Raw genomic sequence first — 22,903 nt, forward strand, 5'->3', positions numbered from 1 at the left:
TTATTGTCATATTGCGTTGCCATCTTTCTCAGTTGTTCTGCTCCATACTGAGAGTAGACTGAGGCCTCATTAATTATTAAAAGATCACTCAACGTCTCCCCAGCAATATGTTACTAAAAGCTGCTCATTTCACCTTGCGTCGCGAGGAATGTAATGCTTCCCGTTACGCATCCTGCTTTCATGCCTCTTGGCACACAAATCTTGTGGCGGCCTCGGGCCGGCTCACTTAACCACGGCTCATTTTTGGGCAGGGAAATTGCTTTTTATGTCACCGGCTAATTAATATGAGGCAAGTAATCATTTTCATATGCACTACTTAATTGCCACGGATGCTGCTAGTTCTTTGTTTTCAGTCATTGTTACGTTTTCATATGCGATCAGCACCTTTCTATACACACATAAATATACAGCATGTGGATATGCGGACCTGTTGTGCTAACACATGTGCTATACACACTTAACCATATGTGTTAGCGAATATGGCCGAGTGGTCTGTAGCACAAAAGGCAACGTTATTTGCTTGTCAAGTGGCAGGACGGTTCCTTTAATCCAATGAGCCATACAGTCTGTTTGGGCAGTGGGACAACCGTCTCTTTGAGTCCACAAGGGTACTCGGCATGACCCATTAAGGACGGGCCAGCAGAGGTGACTTTTATCTGGGAGCAACTCATACAGTAGCATGAAATGAACATGCAGACAAAGCGAACAGCGAAACAAAACACAAGTTACAGATGTATGAAGTACAAGCCACCAGAGAAAACGTCACACCATGGGTGCGACTCCAGACACCTCGTCCGCACACTGCTGATGCGGCACATTATATACACAAACTTCACTTTACAAGGAAGAACTTTTGAGAAGGTTCGAAGCCTGGAGAGCGAATGAAATGAAGAGAGAAAGGTGGCCACGTGACTGCAATAACCAACTAATGGGACCTTCTGGGAGCTCAGCTTTAGAGAATACAAACAGAAAAAGACAGACAATGTCACATTGTTTTAATAAAAGGTGATGGGCTTAAGCATTATGACACGACCCTTTAAAACCAAAGGTTGCCTAAGTGGTTTTAGGATTATTTTTTATCATATTATATTATATTACTTATCATTCGATTAATAGTCGTTTTCTGGTTTTAGCCAGGTTGTCTCTCAAATTTCTTTAGGTGTTAGTGTGAACCCAACCAAACAAATCCAACATTTGGACAGCAGCTTTATTAAAATATTAATTCTCATGATTAGAATTTTAGCAATAAATGTAAAAATAACATCAAAGCCTAAGACGCACTTAAAGGTCGGGGTCAACGCAAGTCTGTTACGACTGAAAGTTTTACCGATTGTCCTAGAAATTCAGAACTTATTTATTCTGGGAATCCTGCTGTCATCTCCTGACAGCAAAGCGAACATAAAATGTCAAGATGAAGGAGAAGGCGAACATGATGTTTAGCATCATAAACTGAGAAAGATTCATATGACAGAAACACAACATAGAGGTAATGAAGAGCAACTCCCACTGCTTCACTATTTCATCGGGCGCAACACTGAATAATGCATCGATGTAACATCGCTCGACAATGCAACACTTAATTAGGTTTTTCTGACAAGGACCTTAGGCAAAATGCTTTCCAAAACCATAAATGGAAAACAAAACAAACAAAACAGAAAGTATTTATTTTTAATCTAAAGCAGGAAGAGAAGCACAGAGTCTGTAAGAGGACATCACAGATGAAATGATTTATCATGTGATTTAACACTTCACGGCAGGGCCGGGTTAAGGTGGGTGCTATTGATGCTGCAGCATTAGGCCCAGATGAAAACAGACGAGAATTTTCCTTTGCTATATTAACCTCAAAATAATTCTTAGAATGAAATTTGGAGTCCGACTTTCGGACGCCTAGACACAGCGTTACTTATTATACAGTTACTATTGTTCTTTGCGCTGTGACGTAACTATAACGTCGTTGTGTTTATTGTTAACTGACGATTTCAAGTTAATGCTATCAATTTCACGTTAAACCGTTTACTTAGTAATTTTGCTGCGTTTTGTGCAATATCTTGGGGATTCTTGCCACTTTATTATTGTTCGGTAAGTTACCACGTAGTAAATTTTTCACCTTGAAAGTTAGTTTTACATTAAAAATCGACGGCTATTTAAATGGTTATCTGTAAAGGTAAAACTAAAAGCCGGCCCGCGGGCCCAGCATGGATGTTTAGAATTTTTAAAATCCTCGACAGGATTCTGGTCTATTATGAAATTTAAATCGTGGACAAATTTTTCCCCTCAAGAGCCTGAACTGAGTCACTTTGACCCAATGTCTCTGCAAATTCATTTTTTCTTACTCTGTTTCGTAAGAGAATTGAGAAATGTTGTGTATTTCATTGTTAGGTTTTCTGCATTAAGTGCGCTTTTCAGACAACTGCTATTGAATGTTGATGTTACATAGTTTGATGTTAATCTCGACTTGTTACGATACTACGTCGTTATTATTATTCATGTTCAATAAAGGCTGGCTGGTTGCGCCGCAAGCAATTAAGGCTCCTTGGTTGGTCTGAGTGCGCATGTACGGTGAGCCCGAGAAAAAATAGGCCTTTTCTGCGCTGCAGCATCAGGCCCAATTTCGTCTTAATCCGGCCCTGCTTACCGGCCTGTCGCCTTAAGACAAATAATTCAGGTCACGTGACCCAAACAGTAAGCTGTCAGAATTAAGTAAACATATGGAATTAGAGGAAGGGAGGGGAAATGGGAGAAAAAAAAACAATCAAAAATCAAACTTTCCGAACTTACTACAGAATCTCATAAGCATGACTTTACTAGTCTGGTCTCAAGGAAAATGATCTCATGGCCACAAGTGACCGGATCACTCTCTTGAATTTCTGTCTTGAGAACACAAATTATTCATCATGACTTACAATCTCATGTTCAAAATGTTTGATTCCTTGTGTCTTGACAAAACATTTTCACAGGATTGTTTTGTACTCACAAAATATTGTGCAACGCTTTTGACTTCTCCCGTGTGCAAATGACTTTCGATCTGGGTGAGATTATCCTGTATCAACGAGGTCTTCACAATATTTAAATGCAGATATTACACTACCGCCACAATTGTCTACTGCGTTTGCACTTACTCTAATTACTCACAATTCCTTCTATTTTGTATGAACAACTTCCTTTGTTCATCTTAAAGTTTTGGATGCCTCATTTCTGAGTCTGCTCTCTTTTGTGCACAACTTATCCCCGATTACCTTCCACCTTAACTTACTTCCATTTATCCTTCTTGACAAGCGACTATGCTATTCATTTCGACATTTGTGTACATCTTGCTAGCTACGGTGGCATCACGGCATACTGTGCCATTTCATAACTCTTGATCAAGGCATCTCACAGAACGAAAGTTGGCACTTGCACATGGTTACATCGTAAGCAGAGGCCATTAGCTTACTCTCGTTGCCTATTGGGCTCTGCTGAAAAAAAAAAAATGACATTCATAGCAAAAAAGTTTTCAGTTCTATTCAAGAAATACATTGCTTAGAGTTCACACATATTAATAACTTCAGCTGTCCATCAAATGACAGAAACAAAAATGAACAAGGACAAGGGAGCCACGAATACTGAACCTCATGCAAAACTTCAGCGCAATATCTGACAGGATGACGGTAACACTGTGGCTTCTTCCTTTAATATCTAGAGTGTTCCTCGATTCATTACTATTTCACTACAATTATTTATTTAATACATCTTGCTTCACAGTTGCCACATCTTCGATGAGAATTTCTCGAATGACTAAGAATTAAGACTCTGTCACAAAAAAGTGCTGTTTTAAGACTTTTGATGGCCCACACCGATACGATGCAGTGTTCCATCTGGCTCTCAGATTCGTTTTTTGAGCATAACACATTTAGGTAGTTGATCGTTGTTGATTTTACCAACACTCTCATGCAATACTTGTTTAAATACTGCTTTTCACTGCAGGGTTTGAAAATACATTGAAATGATCGGACTCTGGGATAATACAACATTAAAATTCAAAGTTCAAGAAAAGGAATTTTTCTGAATCATAGCTACACATAACAGCATTTCTCGGAAAGTACAAAAGTCGAGTATTTCATCGTTTGCGTGAAGAGTTTTTTTTTTTCTAAACGAAACACCATAGTCATATTTATAGATGCTTATGAAAGCAAACGTTTCATTTTATGTGCGAATCCACCATCCCATTATAGCTACAGGCTTCTTTTTTTTTTCCTGTTCGTTAATACTCATACGTTTGTATAATACTTAAGCATGACTTAAAGATTCCATGGCATCAAAGCCATAGGCCAATGAGAACACTACGCTGATCAAACAAAAAGAACGATAAAATCTCCAATGTTTTGCTGGGTTACGGTAGTGTGAATAACATACGGAATATTACACATTCCCTAACGAAGTGTTTTTAAAAGTGCATGACTGGGTGTATGTAGTAATATGAAACAAAAAAAAAAGGTAAAACTAAAGAAACAAAACAAACAAACCAAACTATCTGACTGGGCGCCCTACGCATGCCGGTGCCCCCTCGCATTGCTACAGTATATCTAGCAGGTACTTAAAACAAGACTTGTGTTTCAGTTTATAATGCGTATTAACGCAAACATAAATGAACCGAACTAGCCAGCGAGCTACCTCTTCCTTATCTATCTAACCTAACAGCTGGAAGTACCGTAAAATAAAAGAGAAAGCTAACCACCATCAATACAATTGTTTTACATCATAAGCCTCGACGGGCATCGTATTTACAAATGAAGCTGTCATGCTTTGATAAAGGTTCTTTTCAAAGTTATTAGTACACAAAGACATCAAGAAGGTAATTTTTTTAGTTTATTATTTCTGCAGGCAACAGTCACAAATAGTATCTCAAAGAGTTTCTTTGGAGATGAGTAACAGCAAGAGAGCATCCTGTGGTGGAAATGGTCGAGTCCGTTGGGCATTGGGTGCTCAGAGAGTCACATCCCACTTGTCCGAAAGAAGTAAAAAAAAAAAAAACAAAAAAAAAAAAATTAAGAAAATAATGATGCAATAGCACTTTTGTCTCTTTCATTTTTCTGTTATGTTTTCAATTAATCAATATAAAAAATGCCAAATCCGGAAGAAGTCAATCAGCCTTACACAAGTTGGCATCACACTGAGTTTGTGGTCTGGGTTTCAGGAGTGATGGGCCAGGGTTATAAGAAGATATGCATTGGCTACTCTACAACAGAGGTAAAAGGAACATGTTTGTGAAGGTTAGGGTTCTGGCTGTGCCGATTACGGCTGCGCACCGATGAGAACATCATATTACAGCCGGGCACTTTGCACTTGTGCATCTCGCGCAGGTGAACGGTTTTGTAATGCACTCGCAGGGTCCCCTTGTTGCTGTACATTTTGTGGCAGATGTTGCACATGATTCCACCACTGCCAACAGAGCCAGAATGTAGCATAGTGGAAGAGGCTTCAAGAAGGCCATCCTGACCAACCATTCCTGACACACCCATCTGGGCCAGCCCGTCAGATTTATAGGAAAAATCCTCGCAGTCGCTAGCCCCGTCAGTGTCATCAAGCAGGATTCCTTCGTCACTGCCTTCATCAGATTCTCGGGATGAATGGATACTACTGCTAGACTGGATGCTGGAGGTTGTACTGAGGTCCAAAACCATGCAGTCTTCGGGAGGTCCCCGGTAGTAGCCATTGGTCTGCAAGTACTCTGGGATAGCCGGTGAATTGGATTCATCTCGCCCGAAGCTACCATCGAATCCTAATGGATGTCCGCCGTATATTTTGGCCAGGAACTCATCACGCAGTTCTCGGGGAAGAGGAGTGTGGTGAGTTTCAAGACCCATCTCGTCCAATTCTTTGGTCAACAACTTGCGGTGAAGGTTGATATTAGCGCTGTGCCTGTTGAGAATGAGAGAATTGAAGTAATCAGTTAGTAAAGAAAGATTACTTTGCTCTTTTCAAACATAACAAATGATAATTTCTCCACTACTACTACTACTATTACTACTTGCAATTCTGCTTTAATATGGCACAGCCTTCCCATGGGCTCACCACCCAAGGAGGTCGGGTGCAGTGTGAGTTGGGTCTCAGTCATCCGTGAGGGAATCAGAGTAGAGGAAACATCGAGAGGAGTCAGATGAGGTGGCTCGGGCATCTAATCAGGATGCCTCTTGGACACTTGCCCGGTGACGTGTTCCGGGCACGTCCAACCGGGGAAGACCCAGGACACGCTGGAAGGACTATGTCTCCCGGCTGGCCTGGGAAAACCTCGGGATTCCCCAGGAAGAGGTAGAAGAAGTGGCCGGGGAGAGGAAAGTCTGGGCATCCCAGCTCAAGCTGCTGCCCCTGTGACCCAACCTCGGATGAAGCGGAAGAGGATGGATGGATGGATATGGCACAGCTCAGTATTTTACAAGAGGTGAAATGAAGAAGGGTAACATCAAAAATGTAGTTTTCTAAGACTCTATGGAAAACAAAGTAGGGGGGAAGTTAGGGAAAGAGGCTGACAAGATTTTATGGTTCACCAGAGGCTAGGAGGAGGTGAACGCGTGTGAAAGAGGCCTATGTCCAAAATCCATACTGACCCCTACTCTCTCTTCTGTTTCTTTTTCTGGTTTCTTTGTGGTGGCGGCCTGCGCCACCACCACCTACTCAAAGCATCATGATGCCCCAACATTGATGGACTGAAAGCCAGAAGTCTACGTGACCATCATCATCAGGTCCTTCCATGAAAACCCTAAATACAAAGAAGACTGTTTGACTTATGTTAGGTAGATTGCCCAGAGGGGACTGGGCGGTCTCGTGGTCTGGAACCCCTACAGATTTTATTTTTTTCTCCAGCCTTTGGAGTTTTTTTTTGGTTTTTCTGTCCACCCTGGCCATCGGACCTTACTCTTATTCTATGTTAATTAATGTTGACTTATGTTTATTTTTTATTGTGTCTTCTATTTTTCTATTCATTTTGTAAAGCACTTTGAGCTACATTTTTTTTGTATGAATATGTGCTATATAAATAAATGTTGATTGATTGATTGATTGATGTGTTTAGTAGATGTCGGTGCACAGTTAGATTTATTTTATCCTTGTACAATAGTCTTCAATGAATAAAGGCTTAAAGCACACGCACAAGTTTATAGCTGTAATCCTATACATTAGTGTTTCTCAAGTTCTGGTACGTAGAACACTTTTGCTAGTCAGCGAAAATTGGTGAAAAATGCTGTCATGTTCTGTCTGGATGCTCAAAACTCCAATGGGCACCTCTGACCAGATATTAGTAAATCTGGATGCTTGAAATGTCCAAGAGGGAATCTGTTCTCCAAATCTAATGTGAGTACATCTGGACAGTCGAAACTTGGAGGACCTTCACCTCCAATTTAATATTTGTAAACCTGAACACTGGAACTTCTGAGGGGGACTCTGCTCTCCGATCTAATGTTAGCAAATTTGGACAGTAGAATCTTAAAAAAACAGTTTACCAGCACTACTTCAGAGACTGGTTGGCCAAATTTTGATACAAAGTAAATATATATATATATATATTTTTATATTTTCCACTTTTCTCTGATTGTCCACAAGTCAAAAAGATTGAAAACCACAAGTATACACCATTCATTCTTTCTCAAACCTGCTTAATCCCAGTCCCAGGGGACTAAACCTTTTCACAACAGAACTAGGTGCAAGACAGGGAACAGTCTACAATTACACTCACGCTAGGCCAATTCAGTTACCAGTTACCTAACCTGCATTTCTTTGAGGATTAGGAAACAAAACTGGAGTACTTCGGTTCGAATCCCGTAAATGCCAAAGGGGACTCTGCTCTGTTGGTCCCGTGAGCAAGGAAGGCCCTTAACCTGCAATTGCTGAGCGATTTGAGTAGTGAGAAAAGCGCTATATAAACGCAAAGAATTATTATTATTATTATGATTACTTGGAGAGCCGGCACAGACGCGGTTAGAATGTGTAAACTGGCGCTAGATTTACATACTGTACATAAATGCATAATTCAAGTTAAACACATAGCAAAGCTGAGCAGTTTCAATTCAACTCTTTGAGGGCTGAATATTTTTTTCCAAACAACTCAGTTTTCTGAAAAGCACAAAAAGCGATGGTTTCACACAAAAGTCAACATAAAACGTCTGTTGCTATGTGCTGTGGCTGCTGTCGGCACATATATGGCGTCACTGGTGGCTGTTGCCTCATGGGGGTACCTCGATGGTCAGCAGGAATGCACGGTGGGCCAGCTGCCTGGCTGTCTTCGCACAGCAGGTGGGTGGTGGTGGCGGCTGCAGTGTGACACAATATGGTTTGTACCTCTTGTCATCATAAGTGGTGGTCCTCCCAGGCAAACGCTGTTGTAGGCGCATCAGCTACACGAAAGTGTTCAGCGCCACAATCACCTGGAGACAGATCAGATGATGCTGGTACCTCACTTTCAATTCTGATATCCATCTCCAGATTACTTCCATCAAACTCGGAGTCTGACAAGTCCTATTCAAGGAAATTACGGAAAACGTCCATGGAGTATTTTGCTTTGCATATTCGCTTTGGTCTCTCACCAGATGTCTGTGCCATTTTAGAGGTTGTTTGCTCTTCGCTACTGATGCACGCGCAGGGAATTGAGGTTAAATCAACAGAGCTTTGTAACTTTATTTCTAGCAAAGAGAGTCAAACTAAAATGTAACGGTAAGTTTTGTTGCAGATTACAGCTGATTACTGTCCTCTACTCCTGAATTTTGACAAAAGTCGACATCAGCCCTAAAAGAGTTCATCTTGTACAAGCAAATCTTGATAATATAAACCCATTAGCTTATAACTGAGATTTGGCCAGTTGACGGTAGAGTACAGGAAAACAGAAACAATAGTCGGCAGCAAAAAGAACTCAGTGGGTTTTAATAAATAATTGCACACAATCAACTTCTAACAAAGTCAGAATTCTGGTGACCTACACTGAGAAAAATAAGGCGAAGATTCACACTTAATATTTTCAATCTGAACCAATAAAATTCTTTTTAGCCTATTGGTCCCACAATTTTTAAGTTGAGGCAAATCATTTACACTGATTGGGTGCAATTCGTTTAATACTGAAGTAAATCTGTTTTTAACTGTTGTTCTTCTTTTTTGGCAGTTGGAAAGCCATCACGCTGGAAAGTTTGACTGGAAGAATATACAAACGGCCCCTCAAACACAGCACACGAACAACCTAAAATATTAAGTTAACTGAAATGGGATTTTTACGTTTATTCCCTCCACCATAACTTACTTTGGTACAAACAAATCTTTTTACTTTGATTGAGATCTGAAACCAAATATAGTGGTACCTCGGTATACGTCTGCTTTGGAATAAGTCCAACTTGGTATACGTCCTGTTTAGAGGCAAAATATTTTGCTTGGTATATGACCTTTGTTTGGAATACGACTCGTGTGCTAGAATAACACGTGTGGTATACCGGACGCGCGCCTTCAAAAAAAAAGGGCCAAGTTTTAATCTGTACAGTAATCCCTCGCTATATCGGCCGACTTTCGCGGCTTCACTCTATCGTGGATTTTATATGAAAGAATAACTAAATATATAACGCGGATTTTTCGCTGCTTTGCGGGTTCTGCGGACAATGTGTCTTTTACTTCCTGTACATGCTTCCTCAGTTGGTTTGCCCAGTTGATTTCATACAAGGGACGCTATTGGCGGATGACTGAGAAGTTAACCAATCAGAGCACGCAGTTAAATTCTCCTGACTGAGAAGCTAACCAATCAGAGCACGCATTTAAATTCTCCTGACTGAGAAGCTAACCAATCAGAGCACGCAGTTAAGTTCTCCTGACTGAGAAGCTAACCAATCAGAGCACGCAGTTAAGTTCTCCTGACTGAGAAGCTAACCAATCAGAGCACGCAGTTAAGTTCTCCTGACTGAGAAGCTAACCAATCAGAGCACGCATTTAAATTCTCCTGACTGAGAAGCTAACCAATCAGAGCACGCAGTTAAGTTCTCCTGACTGAGAAGCTAACCAATCAGAGCACGCAGTTAAGTTCTCCTGACTGAGAAGCTAACCAATCAGAGCACGCATTTAAATTCTCCTGACTGAGAAGCTAACCAATCAGAGCACGCAGTTAAGTTCTCCTGACTGAGAAGCTAACCAATCAGAGCACGCAGTTAAGTTCTCCTGACTGAGAAGCTAACCAATCAGAGCACGCATTTAAATTCTCCTGACTGAGAAGCTAACCAATCAGAGCACGCAGTTAAGTTCCTGTGTGCTGAATGCAGTGTTAACCAGGAAGTCTCGTCTCGCTTATTCAGCATCCACATGTTTCGCTGTGTAAAGAGTTAACTTTTGTGCTCTTTTGTGTTTATCTTTGTGCGTAGTCAAGCCCTTCATTATGGCTCCAAAATGATCTGCTACTGCTTCAGAGGCCGTGCCCAAGCGCAAACGGAAGATGTTAACGATTGGCGAAAAGGTAAACGTTTTGGATTTTTTGAAGGCTACGATTCTTTTTATATAAAAAGTAGGAAAGGAATATAAGATCTACGGCCGCAGTGTCCTTTTAACCAGGGTGCAAAACGAGTTGTAAGTGGACGTAATAAGGCAGTAGTCTGGATGGAATCTGCTTTAGGGATTTGGATTGAAGACTGAAGAAGAAGAACAACGGCAGTGCTACACAATCGCCTGAAGTGGCTCCTTTAAGGGCTGTAACGCTCTCCTTTGTTGTGCAGTAAAATTAAACTCATTGTTATCGGACAAGTCATTTTCATTTATTTCATCTAATTGCTTTTGTATTTATGTATTTTAGTATTAAGCAGTGTTTAAATTATTTTATACAACCCCATCAATGTATGATATGCCAATAACAATAGGATTTTTTTTTCATGGGAACGAATTAATCATTTTCCCATTATTTCTTATGGCAAAAATTAGTTTGGTATAAGTCCAAGGATCTGGAACGGATTAAGGACGTATACCAAGGTACCACTGTATTTCAAGCTACAACACTAAATGACTAATCTTAAGTTGCTTGAAAGAGAAAATGTACGTTGAATGAACAACGTCAACGTTATACTTTTTTCAGTGTAGGCCAACTGGCACCCCATGATCTCCAGGACATTCTGCAATATACGTATGCATTCTGGGGCATCTAATAAGGCTGGTATCGTACTATATGACTTTTCTAAAGACTTTCAGTTGTAGCCTTCAATAATGCAATCTTAAGAATATCACAGCAAATTGTAGACACCCGTTAGTGCCACTTGTGAAGTATGACATCCCTCGACACTCTGTTATTGCACTCTATGATGTTCTGTCACTTTCTACAACAAAATTGAACTCTTTGGGTTTCCTCACATTGAGCCCTAAACCATGGAAGTGCGCAGCAGCACTCAGCCGTAAACACAATGCATACAATACACCTGAAACAGTAAAGAACAATGGAGTCTGATGGGAAAGAAAACAACGGGAGGGTTTTGGTCTTTGCCACTTGAGCAAAGGCTTGCTGAAATGTGGAGTCTGTTCAGAGTGCATATCTGTTCAATGTTCCACGTTTATTATACCACAAATAGTGTACAATGCACATTGAAGGTGGCCCAGTGGTAGCGCTTCTGCCTCGCAGTTAGGAGACCAGGGTTCACTTCCCGGGTCCTCCCTGCATGGAGTTTGCATGTCCTCCCCGTGTCTGCGTGGGTTTCCCCCCACAGTCCAAAGACATGCAGGTTAGGTTGGACTGGTGATTCTAAATTGCCCCTAGTGTGTGGCTGTGGGTGTCCCACGGTGGGTTGGTGCCCTGCCCTGTCTTGCGCCCTGTGTTGGCTGGGATTGACTCCAGCAGACCCCTGTGTTCGGATTCAACGGGTTGGAAAATGGATGGAGGGATAGTGTACAATGCACATTGAAGGTGGCGGGTGCCTGCTTCTTCTCCATGCAATTTATCTACGTTCATGCAGTGTTGGTCTTTCTGTGAGATTATCATCTGTAGGTCTTTACGCTTATTCCATAATTACATGTTTTGTTCTATTAATGGGCAGCACTGCAGTCGCAATTGCTTTAAGTGCATGAGCTCAATTGCCATCCAGGTTACTGTCTCTGTGGGATTTGCACCTTCTCCTTGGGTCCTGAAGGGTTTTCTTCTAGGACTCAATTTTCCCTCTACAGCCAAAATAAGGAAATACTAGGTTGACAACAGACTCTACATTGGCCGTGAGTTTATAAAAAGCCTTAAATAATCTCGCCCCATCTTATATATCGGAATGTCTGACACCTTATATTCCAAATCGTAACCTCAGATCCTCAAATGAGTGTCTCCTTAGAATTCCAAGAACAAAACTTAAAAGAAGTGGTGAGGCGGGCAGGCGGCCTTCTGCTGCTATGCACCTAAAATCTGGAATAGCCTGCCAATAGGAATTCACCAGGCTGATACAGTAGAGCAGTTTAAAACACTGCTGAAAACACATCACTGTAACATGGCCTTCTCATAACTTCACTTTAACTTAATCCTGATACTCTGTATGTTCAATTCATCATAATAACTATTCATGGTGGCTCTAAAATCCATACTGACCCCTACTCTCTTTTCTGTTTCTTTTTCCGGTTTCTTTGTGGTGGTGGCCTGCGCCACCACCACCTACTCAAAGCATCATGATGCTCCAACATTGACGGACTGAAAGCCAGAAGTCTACGTGACCATCATCATCATCAGGTCCTTCCGTGAGAACCCTAAATACAAAGAGGACTGTTTCATTTATGTTAGGTAGAATGCCCAGAGGGGACTGGGTGGTCTCATGGTCTGGACCCCCTGAAGATTTTATTTTTTCTCCAGCCGTCTGGAGTTTTTTTGTTTTTTTTGTCCCCCCTGGCCATTGGACCTTACTCTTATTCGATGTTAATTAATGTTGATTTATTTTGTTTTCTTACTGTGTCTTTTATTTTTCTATTCTTTATTATGTAAAGCACTTTGAGCTACTGTTTGTATGAAAATGTGCTATAGAAATAAATGTTGTTGTTGTTGTTGTTGGATGTTTGTGTATGCAATGGACTGACATCCCATCCAGCGTTACTTCAGACCTACTGCCTGATGTTACCAGGATAGGCAATCACAAAATGATTAAAATGGTTTCAGAAAACACCAATCAGACAATCAAAAGTACCAGGAGACAAATTAAAACAAGAAGTGTCTCAATGAACCCACCTACTGTACATCCACCCTGTTTAAAAATGACAACGCAAGTGTGCATTTCTGTTTGTTTGCACTACCAGCCGTGCATACCCATGATAAAGCTATTCATAGAAATGATCCAACAGGTGAATTACATTAGTTAAATGATACTGCAACGTTCCCCAACACATTCTAGTATTCAGTTTTCTCCCGTCAGCAAATCGAATGTCCTCCTGTAACTTAACTGTATTGACTTTTCCTCAATTAAATACTCTTCCATAACAAAACGAGTTTATCAATTGATTGCAGCAGCTGTAAGATGATAATCAGGTGGACTGACTTCAGCATTAGCATTGGATTTTATTATTTATTGATAAAATCAATTGGATTTTCTTTCTGTTCTCAGTGTCTGTGGTGGCACATGGTCTGTCCTGAAGTGGATGTGTTATTAGAGAAAATCGATTTGCATAAAACTGTTGTTTGCCTATAGAATGAGACTGAAGTAAAAATTTGGACTTTTATAAATGTGTAATGCATATTTTATTTGTTTGTGTATGCACATATTTATACAATAGGTATTGTACATGCCTGTGTGTCTTAAGCATATACAGAATTATATTTCAAACATGAAGCAATAAGTTAACAGACCTTCATATAATTGAGTGTCAGCCTACAATTCCAACAAACATTAATCTATTCACCCACCCATGTTCTATACCCGCGGAGGGTCATTGGGCAGCTGGAGCCTATCCCAGCAGGCATAAGGTGAAAGGCAGGAACAATCCCTGGACAGGTGCCAGCATTACTAGTAAACACATTATCTTAAAATTGTTTCGAAAACTAAATTTATGTAATATAACATAACCTTTTTCTAATATTCATCCATCCATCCATTATCCAACCCGCTATATCCCAACTACAGGGTGACAGGGGTCTGCTGGAGCCAATCCCAGCCAACACAGGGTGCAAGGCAGGAAACAAACCCCGGGCAGGGTGCCAGCCACCGCAGGGCATGTGCACACACACCAAGCACAACTTAGAATCGCCAATCCACCTAACCTGCATGTCTTTGGACTGTGGGAGGAAACCCGCGCAGACACGGGGAGAACATGCAGACTCCACACAGGGAGGACCCGGGAAGCGAACCTGGGTCTCCTAACTGCGAGGCAGACGCGCTACCCACTGCGTCACCGTGCTGCCCCTTTTCTAATATTTGAATATAAAATCTCTTCTAGATTTTAATAACAATGCACAAAGGTAAATCAGAGCACAGGGTCTTCCAGAAAAATCAAATGAAATTGTGCATAAGACATTTTAACAAATCAATTTACAGTATAAGAACGATTTTTTTTTACTCTATTATTTTTAATGTTCATACATTTTTAATTAATGAAAAGAATGTTAATGCCACAATTATATATTAATATCCATCCATTATCCAACCTGCTATATCCTAACTACAGGGTCACGGAGGTCTGCTGGAGCCAATCCCAGCCAACACGGGGCGCAAGGCAGGACGCCAGCCCACCGCAGGGCACACACACACGCCAAGCACACACTAGGGACAATTCAGAATCGTCAATGCACCTAACCTGCATGTCTTTGGACTGTGGGAGGAAAACTCAACCACCCGGAGGAAACCCACGCAGACTCGGGGAGAACATGCAAACTCCACCTATCTATATATTCATTTTTTGAACCTTATTAATCTTGCATCAGGACAATGGGTGTCAAAGTCTATCCTAGCACCACTGCCTACAACCATTCCCAGCCTGAGTCCCAGTCCATAGTAGGGCACACTTGCTCACAAGTGAAATGTTTTTGAACCACCAGTTAAACCAATCTGTGATTCTTTGGGATAAGGGAAGAATATAGAAATCATCAGGAGAAAAACCTTTGGAAAATCCTGCAAACTCAACACAGACAAAGAAATGGACAGAATTCAAAGATTTGAGGCAGCAATCTGGTTAAACTGCTCCCTGACCAGTCATTTACATTGTAACTAATATTATAGACAGGGGTGGGCAAGAATTTAAAGCAATTGTTATACAGATGTAACAATCAGTTAGTGACTAGTTTCAAATACAGTGCATCCAGAAAGTATTCACAGCGCATCACTTTTTCCACATTTTGTTATGTTACAGCCTTATTCCAAAATGGATTAAATTCATTTTTTTCCTCAGACTTCTACACACAACACCCCAAAATGACAACGTGAAAAAAGTTTACTTGAGATTTTTGCAAATATATTAAAAATAAAAAAGTTGAGAAATCACATGTACATAAGTATTCACAGCCCTTGCCATGAAGCTCCAAATTGAGATCAGATGCATCCTGTTTCCCCTGATCATCCTTGAGATGTTTAATTGGAGTCCACCTGTGGTCAATTCAGTTGATTGGACGTGATTTGGAAAGGCACACATCTGTCTATAGAAGGTCCCACAGTTGACAGTTCATGTCAGAGCACAAACCAAGCATGAAGTCAAAGGAATTGTCTGTAGACCTCCGAGACAGGATTGTCTCGAGGCACAAATCTGGGGAAGGTTACAGAAACATTTCTGCTGCTTTGAAGGTCCCAATGAGCACAGTGGCCTCCATCATCCGTAAGTGGAAGAAGTTCAAAACCACCAGGACTCTTCCTAGAGCTGGCAGGCCATCTAAACTGAGCGATCGGGGGAGAAGGGCCTTAGTCAGGGAGGTGACCAAGAACCCGATGTTCAGTCTCTCTTTTAGAGCTCCAGAGGTCCTCTGAGGAGAGAGGAGAACCTTCCAGAAGGACAACCATCTCTGCAGCAATCCACCAATCAGGCCTGTATGGTAGAGTGGCCAGACGGAAGCCACTCTTTAGTAAAAGGCACATGGCAGCCCGCCTGGAGTTTACCAAAAGGAACCTGAAGGACTCTCAGACCATGAGAACCAAAATTCTCTGGTCTGATGAGACAAAGATTGAACTCTTTGGTGTGAATGCCAGGCGTCACGTTTGGAGGAAACCAGGCACCGCTCATCACCAGGCCAATACCATCCGTACAGTGAAGCATGGTGGTGGCAGCATCATGCTGTGGGGATGGAACTGGGAGACTAGTCAGGATAAAGGGAAAGATGACTGCAGCAATGTACAGAGACATCCTGGATGAAAACCTGCTCCAGAGCGCTCTTGACCTCAGACTGGGGCGACGGTTCATCTTTCAGCAGGACAACGACCCTAAGCACACAGCCAAGATATCAAAGGAGTGGCTTCAGGACAACTCTGTGAATGTCCTTGAGTGGCCCAGCCAGAGCAGAGCCAGCCTTGAATCTGATTGAACATCTCTGGAGAGATCTTAAAATGGCTGTGCACCGACGCTTCCCATCCAACCTGATGGAGCTTGAGAGGTGCTGCAAAAAGGAATGGGCGAAACTGGCCAAGGATAGGTGTGCCAAGCTTGTGGCATCATCTTCAAAAAGACTTGAGGCTGGAATTGCTGCCAAAGGTGCATCGACAAAGTATTGAGCAAAGGCTGTGAATACTTATGTACATGGGATTTCTCAGTTTTTTGATTTTTAATAAATTTGAAAAAATCTCAAGTAAACTTTTTTCACATTCTCATTATGGGGTGTTGTGTGTAGAATTCTGAGGAAAAAAATGAATTTAATCCATTTTGGAATAAGGCTGTAACATAACAAACTGTGGAGAAAGTGATGCACTGGGAATACTTTCCGGATGCACTGTATATATATGTATATCTAATATGTGTATGCAACTAAGATAAAAAATTGAAATCCCATCCAATTTCAAACCAGCGTTTTCAATGAAATAAGTGAAGATACTAAGACAAGACAAGTTCCAAGACGTAGACTTTGGTTATTCTGAAAGCAGTTCATTAGAATATGCCTTAACTCAGTGGTTCTCAAACTGTGGGGTGGACCCCCCTAGGGGGGTACGAAGTAACAAAAAGAGGGGCGTGAAGATTGAAACCAAAACAATTGAACTTAAATGCCATTCTGATATTAGAAAAATAAATATAGAGTTAGATAAATGTCAATAAAATTTAAGTAGGTATAATAAAATATGCATCTATAATATATTATTAATTAAAAAAGAACAAATTGGTATTAGTGGGCTCCTTTCAAAAAAACGGTAGGGAGACGCGATTAAAACTGTTTTGAAAACTCGGGTCGTAAATACTTAAAGACTGAGAAACGCTGACATTTAGTAACCAGTAAACCCCTGATTCTCTAAAGAATCGCAAATCCAACAATGGCAATCACTTTCTGTTCCCTCCGATCTTTGGAGGGATGAAAAATCATGGAGGGTGGGAACGTCCTGGGAAAGCTTTCATTTAATTAAATAAATACATTTGTACTAAAATTAACCAATTTATTAAAACTAAAATTGAAATTTAATTGTTATATCACTTAAGTCCAAAATGTCTTTGAGTTGCTGCACTCATAAGTAAAAAAAATATCAGAGTGCAAAGGTTTAAATGAAGTAAATTGGAAACAAAAAAAATGTATAAAATGGTAAATTCAACATCTGCGGTGGGTTGGCACCCTGCCCAGGATTGGTTCCTGCCTTGTGCCCTGTGTTGGCTGGGATTGGCTCCAGCAGACCCCCGTGACCCTGTATTCGGATTCAGCGGGTTAGAAAATGGATGGATGGATAAATTTAACATAGTTAATCAAAAATTTCCTTATAAACAATATTTTTGGTGAACGTCACATGAACGCCGGACTCAAGTTTACTTTACAGGTTGTGTTGTGTTGTTTGGGTGCCATCTACTGACTTTGGGAAGCCACTGGGTTTGACTCTGGGGCGCTGTGCGTGTGTGCTTTTGGTGCCACCTAGTTCCCTGATGGTGACGACGGCGGATTCGTGTGCTGAAGTGTCCATGGCGGCGGATCCTCGCTTGGAGATCTACATTACTAAACGAAGGTTGTATATGCAGTGGTGTGCGCGTTTGCATTTGGGCAGCAGTTGTATTGTGTGCGTTCGCATTCGGGCGGCGGTTGTATTGTGTGCGTTCGGGCGGCGGTTGTATTGTGTGCCTTCGCATTCGGGCGGCGGTTGTATTGTGCACGGCTTGCTTCTGGCCTCTGGCATCCGTGCACATGTACAACCTTCGTTTAGTAATATAGATAACTGAGAACATAAACAATTCATATACTGTGCCTAAAAATTTAAGTGTCTTTTTAAGTGAAAACTAGTAGAGCTTTGATGAACTACGTACTTGATGTCATTACTGACACAGCTATTATGTCTTGATACAAGCAGACAACTTTCTAACACATTAACCAGACCAAACGTGCATGGCCGCATGCTGAACCAGTTTACCAGACAGATCCCTTGAAAAGTTTAATGTGAAATATGCCACAGGAACACATGCACGACTTATCAAAGATCGGATACACCGACCCAAATGCCTCTCAATATTTCACAATCCTGGACAACTGACTTCTACATTTTTAAGGTTCTATTTAATTGTGATGGAATTTTATGAAAAGTCGAAATAAGCCATTTGCATGCGTGTATGGCTGAAAGGCCGAAGTTGTTATGACACGCTGGAATCGAATGGATTATTGGGAGTAAAAAAAAGATTACCAGGAGATTATAACGTGGAGTAAAAAAACGTTCTCAGAAGGGAAAACCGGGTCATCAAAAAAGACAAAAGAAAAGGCAACCAAAACACGAAGGTAAAACGAGAATTAGAAGTCGAAGTCAAAAAGGAGATCAGAAACAGAAAAAAGATAGACCTAAGGCTGGCTAGGCCTACTAGTGATAGAAACAAAGTATGCTAGATGGGCAGCTCATGAAGGTTTTATCCACTGGAGGAAAAAATGAAATGTTATTACTGCCATATGTATAACATAATTGATGCAAAGATCACAGATATGTGATGCATAATGTGTAACAATTAACACGTTTTATACAGGTACCTTGAAATTCAATCACCTGTTCAGGACCAAGCGGGTTAGAAAATGACATCCTGTGATGGAGTCGTGTGTCACGTGATGTATATTGTGTAACAATTAACACATTTTAGATCTGTATCTTGGCTTATGTTAAGTTTTTTACAATGTAAATTTACCATGTTCTCAAGGTTCAATTTGCTGTTTACACAAGAATAAAATAAAAACTTTTTCAGATTACATCAAAATTATCAAACAACCTCAAAAAACAGATTCTCTGTCGTAAAAAAAATAGCATAAACCTGAAATTCTAGTACGAAACGTGTTAATTGTTACAGAAGCTGCCTCAGAATCTGATATGAAACTGCAAGATGTTTACGAAAAATTTATAGGTGTGCCAACTTGCCATCATCTAACTTGTGATATGAAATTAAAATCTGAAGAAAAATGTAAATATAGCTCACATACTTTTTTTTAATTGGCTGCTAACAACTGTGTGTTTAAGTTCAAATTTAACCATACAGTACATTAAAAGGAAATGCTCTAATAGTTCTCCAAATTAATCATAGAGATGAACAGCTCACATTAGACCAAAGGACCTTCAACATTTTTAATGGACCCCCTACGTAGGTGAATCATAAGTGAGAAGCATAAGCAAGCAACACAGGGTGGTCCAGATCTAATTATGCAGATCCAGAACGTCTGGGTGACTTTGATTTATGCGGGGACGATTCCAGTTCGGTGTGAAGACGATTCTTCATGTCGTCAGTTCACACACTTCTCGATGGTCCTCTATGGTTTTCTATGTAATAAACTTAATAAGTTATAGCGTAATGAAAATTGCATAATTAGATCTGGACCACCCTATACAGCAGAATGTTCTTCACCATTTTCACTATCATGTCCTTTTCTGGCCCTATTACTTCCTCTGCCCCTTGGACATGAGTGTGGGTGGTAAAGCTGAAGGCTTCAGTTCCTGGGTCTCTCTTAAGGTTCTCCCGTTTTTCAATAACAAAGTCTACCAGAAGGTATGCCAGCATCCCACCAGTGCCTACTACTGAGCAGCTGCCATTTGTATCAACTAAGCCCACAAAATACAATGATCTGTTTGGCATTTTAATAACTAGAGAGTTCCTCTTCACTTTGAATTTTACAGTTTATGAAAGCAAGAATAACTCAAGGTGACCATAGGACACAATTCCACAATTGTCTGAAATGCAATTTTTATGTACAGTTAGTGACGGGGAAAAAAGCAAAAATGAACCATACTTGTGACGACTAGTCAGCTCACAGTTCAGAATGACTGGACAGATAGGATGATGCCAGCAGTGTGCCCAAATCAAGGGTGCAAGGAGATCCATGTTTTACTTGTTTGGCTGCGCTGGAAAGGAGACAGGAGGATAAGTGGCCACTTTGCATCCTGTCATCAACACACATGCATCAGAAGCTCTTTTAGTGTTTCAGCTTGAAGCAGACACTGGAACAAAGTGAATTCAGTTTCAGGCAGTCATGCAGGGGACAGAGTCTGGCAGTGGCATTATCCAAGAGATAAAAACGGCCTTGACTGGTGAGGACTTTGAGGCCTCCCTGCTTAATTAATTTTGACTTAAATCTGTTACCTAAAACTGATAAAAAGGAATGTTTAGTTTTTCTTTTCCACTTTCATTCACCAATTGATTTAACTTTTATTTGGCTGGCATTTACCTGGATATCTGCCATTGTTTCTCTGTGAATAAAGCCACAAGTCTTGGAATAAGGAAAGCACAATTAATTTTTTTTTTTTACGGGAGGTTTATAAGGCCTGCCGTATTCACCCTTTTACCTTCCACAGCCTTTAATTCCGCAATTTCTAATGTAACATCTCATTATCCTTTCAAGTAAAATGCTAGGTAGTGAAGATGAGCTCAGGAATCAGCAAGTGGGACACGTGTTGCAAGTAATAATGTCACCGTACAATGTACATATGAAAATAATGAACCTATAAACCTCAACATCAACAGTCATCGCCATGGCGCTATGTGCCATAGCAGAAAGTGCCAAGATAGGCTGGTATAACTACGCTTATGCAGGAATTTGTTTGTGAATGTTCCACCTGTCTCATTTTTTAAGACTAGCATGCATTGTTGGGTTCACCGACAAAAGCGCGATAGACAAATGAGCGCCGACAAACTCGCTAACTGGTTTTCAACAAATGCGCGCCGACAAAATCGCGAGAGAGGCCACGAGAGTGGGACTTGTACATGCGCATTATGTACACATTATGTGCTAGGTTATAACAGTATTCAAAGATGCTAATTGCACTGAGTTCCGTTCCTCCGGAAGATGTTGGGCCCGCTTTCGATGAACTGAGCGAGAGTAGACCCGACAATCTCCAGAATGTTTATGATTACTGGGAGGACAATTACGTTGGTCGATTGAGATGCAATCGACTAGCCAACCCGTTGTTTCCTATCACCATGTGGAACATGCAAGAAACGTGTTGCTTATGGCATGCCGCGAACAAATAACTCAGTCGAGGGTTGGCATAACACGTCGTATACAAAGCGGAATTACCAGCAGTCAGGCAGCCAGCAAGTCGAAATACGCTCAACTATCAAGACGTCTTGCTGCAATTCTTCCTACATATGCAGGGCGTGATCTTAAGGACTATCTGCATGCCGTGTCTCATAATACTGACTTCTAAAATAAACATTATTATATATGCTTTAAACTAGCAATTCATATTTAATGAAACTTTCGCGATTTTGATGCCTCGTTTTAATGGCCGCTATTTTGTCGGCGCTCGTATGTCTATCGCACAAATGTCGGGTCACTTGTTACTGTGTTCCTAAGAACTACATTGCCTGGCAATAAACTTAAAGTTTAAGTTCAAGTTCGTTGATCGGTGGTGAGTGCTGCTGCCTCACAAATTCATTGTCCTCGGTCTGGATCCTGCATCTCGATGTCGTCTGTGCGGTGCCTGTTTTCTGTGTATCAGACGGTTTTATTCTCCCTCCTTACCAAAGATGTGCAGGTGTTAGGGGAGGGGTGACCAAAAGTCTGTTTCTTAGGGTATCTCACAGTGCTTAAATTGTTAGTAGACAAAGATTACCATCATTGACCTAAAAATGATGAATGGTAAACGTTTCTAGCATTTGTGGATTAGGCTGTAAACTTGTTAAAGAAACAAGTCCACTTGAATCCTGAAAGCCGCTGCAAAAGAGGTACAGTGGTACCTTGGTATACGTCCGCTTTGGAATAAGTCCAACTTGGTATACGTTCTGTTTGTACGTGAAAAATTTTGCTTTGTATACGATCTTTGTTTGGAATACGACTCGCGTGCTAGAACACCGCGCACTACCCTTGTTTACCTCTCTCAAGACAAAGCCACGACTGCCCACGAGCGTCAGTACGCCAGTTTCTAGCATTGAGTGAACAACCCGCGCTGTAACTCACTGTGAATTTTCACGTGATTTTGTGTTTTTTTGAGTACATTTGAATTGATTGTTGAAAATTTTGGAGGTGGCATGCGTATCCGGGACTTGGCTGCTGCATACCGTATGCCGAGAACGACGGTATCTACGATTGTGAAAAACAAAGACGTTATTAGAAAGTAAAGTGAGGTTAAATTTTCATTTTTTTCATCTAATTGGTTTTGTATTTCTGTATTTTAGTATTAAGCAGTGTTTAAATTATTTTATACAACCCCATCAATGTATGATATGCCAATAACAATAGGATTTTTTTTTTCACGAGAACAGATTAATCATTTCCAATTTATTTCTTATGGGAAAAATTAGTTTGGTATACGTCCTGTTTGGTACAAGTCCAAGGATCTGGAACGGATTACCGAGGTACCACTGTACAACCAAACTGGCAGAGATATCTAAGAAAGTACAGGAA

General features: G+C 40.9%; 1 protein-coding gene across 3 annotated transcripts in view; it reads right to left on the reverse strand.

Annotated features, from left to right (window-relative positions):
- Positions 1 to 5,041: 5,041 nt before the first annotated feature.
- The window catches only part of bnc2 (basonuclin 2), an 803,167-nt gene continuing 785,305 nt past the window's right edge, over positions 5,042 to 22,903 (reverse strand). For 2 of the 3 annotated variants that reach the window (XM_039758208.1, XM_039758207.1), the window contains exon 6: positions 5,042 to 5,898. In XM_039758208.1, the coding sequence (XP_039614142.1) occupies positions 5,211 to 5,898 (688 nt within the window). In that variant the 3' untranslated portion in view covers positions 5,042 to 5,210. Of the gene's footprint in view, positions 5,899 to 20,290; positions 20,403 to 22,903 lie in introns of all 3 variants that reach the window. The other variant, XM_039758209.1, reaches the window with a different exon arrangement.

The sequence above is a fragment of the Polypterus senegalus genome, chromosome 7 (assembly GCF_016835505.1).
Source record: "Polypterus senegalus isolate Bchr_013 chromosome 7, ASM1683550v1, whole genome shotgun sequence".
Lineage (NCBI taxonomy): Eukaryota > Metazoa > Chordata > Cladistia > Polypteriformes > Polypteridae > Polypterus > Polypterus senegalus.